The sequence below is a fragment of the Terrapene carolina genome, unplaced genomic scaffold (assembly GCF_002925995.2).
Source record: "Terrapene carolina triunguis isolate 2854851 unplaced genomic scaffold, T_m_triunguis-2.0 Scaffold25, whole genome shotgun sequence".
Classification (NCBI taxonomy): Eukaryota; Metazoa; Chordata; order Testudines; family Emydidae; genus Terrapene; species Terrapene triunguis.
Window position 1 is genome coordinate 6,210,776 of NW_020664376.1, and position 7,796 is coordinate 6,218,571.

The window sequence follows — 7,796 nt, forward strand, 5'->3', positions numbered from 1 at the left end:
CACAAAAAGTTTTGTACTGAACACAAGATCATTATCTAGCATATGCTAGAAAGGGAAGATACATTTTTTTCCACCCATAGCGAACAGACCAAATGTCACACTTGTATCCAACCTGTCGGCCTAAAGGGCAAATCTATTAAGAAAAAAGTCTGTATTGTAGTATCAACTGAACAGGTGTTCTGAGACACATCCTGCAATTTCTAAACTGAATTGTCCCCTTACTGCTTCTGCTGCATCAGCAACACCCCACCCCCTGCCCACTGCATTGTAGGGAAAGGAGGAGAAAAGCAGAGTTGGCTGGAAAATTGAGATTTCTACCCATAAAAAAAATTCAGAGAGCTCTGCCTCTCAGTCTCCACACCCTACCTCTGGGGCCAGAGAGGCAGAGAGCTTGGGCACTCAGCCTCACTGGCCTTAAAACTGGATGGAGGACGAGGAGTGTAGGGCTGAGAGGTAGAACCAGGGTGCACCACCACAGCAGCGCTACCAAGATAAAAAGCTTTTGTCAATTTCACAGGGGGAAAGTAAAATTGACAAATGCCTTCTAGACAGGCAGCAAAGAAGCCCTCATTTAATTATTCCCTATGCGGAAAAAACTTTTCAGTTGTGTGAAAAGGGTATTTTCCCTTCAAAAATATTCCAATTTTTGAACTCTAAAAAATAGCTTTTGCTGCACCATTACCTGCTTCCCAGACAGGCTGCGGGAGCCCCAGGAAGAGCAGGATAGTAGCTAAACTGGTTCTTCCTAAGTCTGTGGGAGTCTTGACAAAAGTAAGGCTTCATTCCCTGATACAGGAACCTGAGAAAGCCTAGCAAAAGGCAAAATTGAGACAATGAGAACTAAACCAGTACAGCTCCCAAATTCTCAGCCCCAGCACAGGTTAGCCTGGGGGAACAGGGCACAGAACTCTGGGCCATGCTTGATGTTGTTAATGATGTTAATGTCTTTTTCTAACAAGGATGTGAAGGGCTGTCATTGACATCTTTTTCTTAAATAAAGTAAAATCCTAATTACATTGTTCTGCCAATAAAAATCCCTGATAAACTCTTCCCACACCCAGTCACAGAAGAATTGCACTATGGAACACGCTGAATAACTCAAACATGCATACTCTGAGTTGAGAAATGCATTTTAAGTAGGGCTGTCAATTAATCACAGTTAACTCATGTGATAAACTCAAAAAAATTAATCATGATTAATCGCACTGTTAAACAATAGAATACCAATTTAATTTTATTAAATATTTTGGATTTTTTTTCTATAATTTCAAATATATTGATTTCAATTACAACACAGAATACATGTACAGTGGTCACTTCATATTTTTATTACAAATATATGTACTGTAAAAATGATAAAAGAAATAGTATTTTTCAATTCCCCTCATACAAGTACTGTAGTGCAATTTCTTTATCATGAAAGTGCAACTTACAAATTAGGTTTTTTTGGTTACATAACCACTCAAAAACAAAACAACATAAAACTTTGGAGCCTACAAGTCCACTCAGTTCTATTTCTTTTTCAGCCAATCGCTAAGAGAAACAAGTTTGTTTACATTTACGGGAGATAATACTGCCCATAAAAGAATGACGCTCATTTAAAAAAATAATGCATTAATTAAATTTGTGACTGAACTCCTTGGGGGAGAATTATATGTCTCCTGCTCTGTTTTACCCACATTCTGCCATATATTTCATATTATAGCAGTCTCGGATGATGACCCAGCACACGTTGTTCATTTTAAGAACACTTTCACTGCAGATTTGACAAAATGCTAAGATACCAATGTGAAATTTCTAAAGATAGCTACAGCACTTGACCCAAGATTTAAGAATCTGAAGTGCCTTCCAAAATCTGAGAGGAACGAGGTGTGGAGCATGCTTTCAGAAGTCTTAAAAGAGCAACACTCTGATGCAGAAACTACAGAACCTGAACCACCAAAAAAGAAAATCAATCTTCTGCTTGTGGCATCTGACTCCGATGATTAAAACGAACATGCGTCGGTCCACATTGCTTTGGATCGTTATCGAGCAGAACCCGTCATCAGCATGGATGCATGTCCTCTGGAATGGTGGTTAAGCATGAAGGGACATATGAATCTTTAGAGCATCTGGCATGTAAATATCTTGTGATACAACAGTGCCATGCAAACTCCTGTTCTCACTTTCAGATGACATTGTAAACAAGAAGCAGGCAGCATTATCTTCTGCAAATGTAAACAAACTTGTTTGTCTGAGTGATTGGCTGAACAAGAAGTAGGACTGATTGGACTTGTAGGGTCTAAAGTTTTATATTGTTTTATTTTGGAATACAGGGGTTTTTGTACATAATTCTACATTTGTAAATTCAACTTTCATGATAAAGAGATTGCATTACAGTATTTGTATTAGATGAATTGGAAAATACTATTTTTGTCTTTTACAGTGCAAATATTTGTAATAAAAAATATAAAGTGTGCACTGTACACTTTGTATTCTGTGTGTTTTAATTGAAATCAATATATTTGAATATGTAGAAAACATCCACAATATTTAAATAAATGGTATTCTATTATTGTTTAATCGCACAATTAATCGTGATTTTTTTTTTAATCACTTGACAGCCCTAATTTTAAGAAATCAAGCAGAACAGCTGTATAGACCAGAAGAGTAGCTCAGAGGAGCAGAAAATCTTAAAACCAGACAACTCGTCTTTTAAAAAAAGTACTGTGACGTGAGGCAAAATGTGGCCAAAAATGGAAGACCTGGATGTGAACACCAGTTTATTGTTTTTTGTAGGCATCTCTTAAATCATTTAGCAAAAATTAAAATAAGTGCCAACAGCTAATCCATAATCTAGTAAGGCTGGGAGTATTCTTATTAGTTTTTAAATTAAGATGTCACTGACAATGAAAAAACAGTACATACTGTAAGACTTAAAGGAGTTTATTTTCACTTAAAAAGTTACACCTCTACCTCGATATAACACTACCCTATATAACACGAATTTGGATAGAACGCGGTAAAGCAGTGCTCCGGGGGGGCGGGGTTGCACACTCCAGTGGATCAAAGAAAGTTCAATATAACGTGGTTTCACCTATAACGCGGTAAGATGTTTTGGCTCCTGAGGATAGCGTTATATCGAGGTAGAGGTGTATTTTTCCTTTAAATGAATGCAGCATTAATAACTCAATTTGCTTACAAAATCTGAGGCGAAGCCAACATGCATTATTTTAATATGAAGTTAGCACTTGGATCTTATGTTTACAGGGCCAACTTAAGACTCCTATTCTGCATTCTTACAACCAAGCAACTAGTTGCTATTAATGGGACGATCAAACATAGGGCTCAATTTTATTCCTAATTATTATTTTTCTGAAAGCCATAAACACACAAAGTTACAGTTGAATTCACTTAGGACACATCCTTGTTTCTGTAAGACTGGTTTTTATCTTAATATACCCACTGAAGATAGCAAACAAGATTACACTGCCTGGCTGTTGCAACAGTATAAAACAAGCATTTCCTAAACAACTGTCACATTTGAGCATGTAAATGGAGACTCAGAAGCACAAATTGTTAACTGTGCAATCAAGCACATATCCAGGTGAAATTTTAGACAGACACTTGTACAAGTTGAGTTCAGGAACAAGAAGGAACAACAAAAGTAGGTGTGTGTTGAATGGAAAAGAGTATCACCTCACTGCTACTCTTTCATCCATCAAGTAAACATCTTGCACGTGCACAGACACACACCCACAGAACCCTCCATTCTTCTTTCCATAATGAAATTGGCTACTAAAAATTATTTTGCCTCTGAGCACGATTATTCAAGAAGCGTATTTAAATGTATATCCACACCAAGTTCCGTTACATTTCAGATCTGAGAGATGGTACAGCCAGTCATCACTGTACAGTACGTATTTTGTGTAAATAACTAATATTCATATCCCGTTCCACCATATTATGAAAGTGAGGGCTGCAAGTTTTACCTTTTTCTTTTGTTTTAAGAGAAGACCAAATTCTGCTCTCTCCCTAGGTTAAATACATTTGCTTACATCCATTTCCTTGTACAAGGATCGCTGTATCCTCACTCCAAACTACCATGGGATATTTCTACTAACTTTATATATTGCAGGAACATTCAGAGATCCCAATCAAGATTAGGTCCCTATTGTGCTAGACACTGTGCAAACAGACTACTGCTGGGGGAATTCTGTGCCAAAACATTAAAAATTCTGCACACAGTGTTTTAAAATTCCGCAAAATTCAGCATATTTTATCAAAACAACAATATAATCAACCCGGGACTGCCTGCAGGAGTCTCAGCTGACGATGCTAGGCCTGGGTGGGAGTGGGGGAGAAAAGGGAATACCAAATTCTGTGTGGAAAAATAAAATTCTGCAGGGAACATGAATTCTGCATTGCGCAATGGTGCAGAATTCCAACAGAAAGAACATACAAAATTGCTGTCCTCACCCCCTAGTGTACATTTTAAGACAAGTGACGTACAAAGAGGGGAGAGAGACAGGGACACATTTTAATGTACAAATTGCTTTTTTAATTATTAAAAAAATGTCACCTATCCTCATCTGCTCCTCAAACTCCAGTCACCATTAGCATTTCTAGTCTCACTTTAAAACTTTAGCTCCCGCAACCTCTCTAAAAGCAAAAGAGAGAATAATTCACCTGCTAACAGTAGCACAAGTTTGATTTCACCCCAGAGAGACCAGATGCATTAGCTCTGCCATACTTATTTTCCATCTGACGCAAAAAGTCCTGGCATCTCACCATGCTAATGAGCCAGCTGTAACACTTTAATGAATCATTTTTTCCCTGTTTGAAAATTTCTCTAGAGCAAACAGTATTGGTGTAAAAGCAAGAGACGCTTATTTCAGCTGCAACCGTCCATGATCAATTAGCGGTTGAATGTTTAAATTATGCTCTTTGACCTCAAATGTCTAATGCTTTTAAAGTAAATATTTGAGCCCATATGTCACTAGCAGACCTGGTTTCTGGAAAACCACATTTTGGTTCTGCTTATGGATTCAAGGAATTCCAGTCAGCCCCTGCACCTGATTTGGATTCATTGCTTTGCTCGCATCATATATATCAAAGGAAGCCAAGAAGTGGTCTAGTTTGATTGGAAGTGGGTAGAATTAGTACAGCAATGCTGAATTCTATTATGCTTTCAGAAAGAGGCAGATATGGATGGCAAACAAGTATAGATTAATGCTGACTTCAGCTGCATTCATGTGTGTACTCATTGGGAGCAGCCTGGCTATACATGTGATTTTACAAATCTGCAGCTAAAACAAAAATCCATCATTCAGACATTATGTATTTGCACTATTCCTGGAGGACTTGAGGTCCATAAATCAATTTAAAATAACAGTGAGAATCATTATGCTATGAAAGGTAGCAGGTTAGTCTCCCATATGTGCTTTATCCACAGTAAAGGTATATTAAAGGCAGTAATACAATTTTTTTCCTATCTCACGTCTGTTCTGAGGAAGTTACTACCGGATGTGTGAACATTTAGGGCTTGTCTACATATTGTGGCAATGTAAACTGAAGGGGCATAAATTGTAGAGTGCTCTAAAGAGCTGCACTGTAGCAGCGCCGGGTGGATCCTGCGGACGTGCTCCAGAAGGTAGAATCATCTAATTTCACAGATAAGGGAAATGCAATACAATGGGAACAGCTTGTAAACTTCATACTTTAAAGCAGGGGGTGGGCAAAATACGGCCCACGGGCTGGATCCAGTACAACTAACGTTTCTGTCCGGCCCACCAGTCTCTTTGGCTGCCCCCTCGTGTTCTCTCAGCCGCTAAAAGTCCCATGGCGCTGCAGGGCACTCAGGCAGGCTGCCTGCCTGCCGTGGCCCCACGCCACTCCCGGAAACAGCTGGCTGCTGCTGGCATGGCTCTGCGCGCCCCTGGCAGTGGGGGGAGGCTGCTCTGCATGCGCTGCCCCTTCCCCCAGCACCATTTTCACAGCTCCCATTGGCCAGAAACCAGCCAATGGGAGCTGAGGGTACAGGCATCACTCGGAGACCCGCTCCTCCCCCCAAGGGGCATGCAGATACGCACCAGCAGCAGCTGGCCGCAGCCAGCTCTGGGAGTGGCACGAGGCCACGGCATGCAGGCAGCCTGCCTGAACCCTGCTGCGCCACCGGCTGGGAGCCACCTGTGGTAACTACCTCCCGGCCAGAGCCTGCACCTCGCACCCCCTCCAGCATCCCAGCCCGGAGCCCCCTTCCTGCACTCAAACTCCCTCCCAGACCCCGCACCCTCTCCATTAATATAGTAAAAATGTGCGGCCCGAAACCCCAACCGGGCAGAAACCTTGAGCCCATGAGCAGAGTTGAGGGGGCACAAAGGTGTTGGGCCCCCGAACTGCAGTGTCTTACCCAGAGTGGGGCCGTCTTGGGGGCAGCTCCACCCTCCCACACAACTCCTCCTCTCCCCCAGTCCCCCAGCCCTCACTCCACCCCACCGGCCAGGTCCTAGACAGGAAGTTAGAGCCAGGTGGTGCGGAGCAGCTGCTCCTCTGGCTGGTGGTGCCATGTAGTGGGCAGCCGTGGCATTCCCCCATCTGCTGCTGGTACCCAGTGTTGTGGCTGCTTCTCAGCTCCCAGCCCCCTTTGACTGCTCACGCAGCCGGTCAGAGGTGCCAGCAGAGCCCTCGGGGAGCAGCCACCAGCACACAGCCCCAGACATGTGGGTGGCCCGCTGAGGTGAGTCGGGCGTGGAGGTGGCGCTCCCTCCCTGGACTCTGCTGTGTAGAGCTGGCCACAGCCCTGCCAGCCCTTGCTGCTCCTCCCCCCTCCTCAAACTACACCTATGCCCAACAGTTTCCACCCCTGGTCAGGAGCCCCTCCTCCCCTCCGCACCCTGGAGATTTTCTAGCATGTTGAGGGGGGCTTCAGAAAGAAAAAGGTTGAGAACTCCTGACTTAAAGGACACTATTTAAGCAAATTCAAAGTTCGTTGTTACTGAGTATCTGGTCCAAAAAATAAAGAAAATAAACACCAAAGAAAAAGTGAAGGAAGACTTACAATCTGATCAGAAATGGGTGATTGACCTCTTTCAAGACTGACTTCTCATTGTGTACATGTTGTTCTTGTTTTAGCCGAATGACATCTGGAATGCTCATTACTTTCAGGGCAAAGTAACGTTTGGCCATTTTTTCTTTCACCAGATGAACCCGCCCAAAAGTACCTGTGCCTGAAAATTAAAGAACAAAAGGTCAAATGAACCAACCTTTTCTATAATTGTACATATAAGAAATGCACAAATGCAATAAGTTTGTCAAAGTAACAGTTCCTGCCCACTGAAGCGGGGTAACTGAATTCCAACTTATCAGTATTTTTTACTTCTCCCCCCCCCACACACACATGCATATTTAATGACATCTTCACAGCAATTTCTTATCAATATTTTGTTGCAAAATCCTATTGAGGTCCCTTCCAGACTTACACTTCTATGATTCTACAAAAATTATAAATGTTTTTAGATAAATGTCATCAAGTAAAGGTGAATAAGACAGTCCATATTTTTCTTGGTTTCTCCCTTTCAGCACATTACATTTTAGCACATTAGAAAAAGTATACACAATGAAATATGTTTTACACAAACAAAATGGGGGGGAGGAGAAAATGAAATCTCAAAACATTGGTAGAATTGCAGAGTGCAGGTAAAACATAAAACATGGTCAAACAACAGATTTGATTAGGGTTACCATACATCCGGATTTCCCAGGACATGTCCGGCTTTTTGGTTGTTAAATGGCCGTCCGGGAGGAATTTTTAAATA

At 41.7% G+C, this 7,796-nt stretch overlaps 1 protein-coding gene across 1 annotated transcript in view; it reads right to left on the reverse strand.

Annotated features, from left to right (window-relative positions):
- Positions 1-7,208, reverse strand: part of LOC113406331 (cAMP-dependent protein kinase catalytic subunit PRKX) — a gene marked incomplete at its 5' end in the record, with an annotated part of 60,790 nt that extends 53,582 nt beyond the window's left edge. The window contains one exon of the mRNA XM_026650537.1: positions 7,040-7,208. Coding sequence (XP_026506322.1) covers positions 7,040-7,208 — 169 coding nt within the window. The remainder of the gene's footprint in view (positions 1-7,039) is intronic.
- Positions 7,209-7,796: the final 588 nt, after the last annotated feature.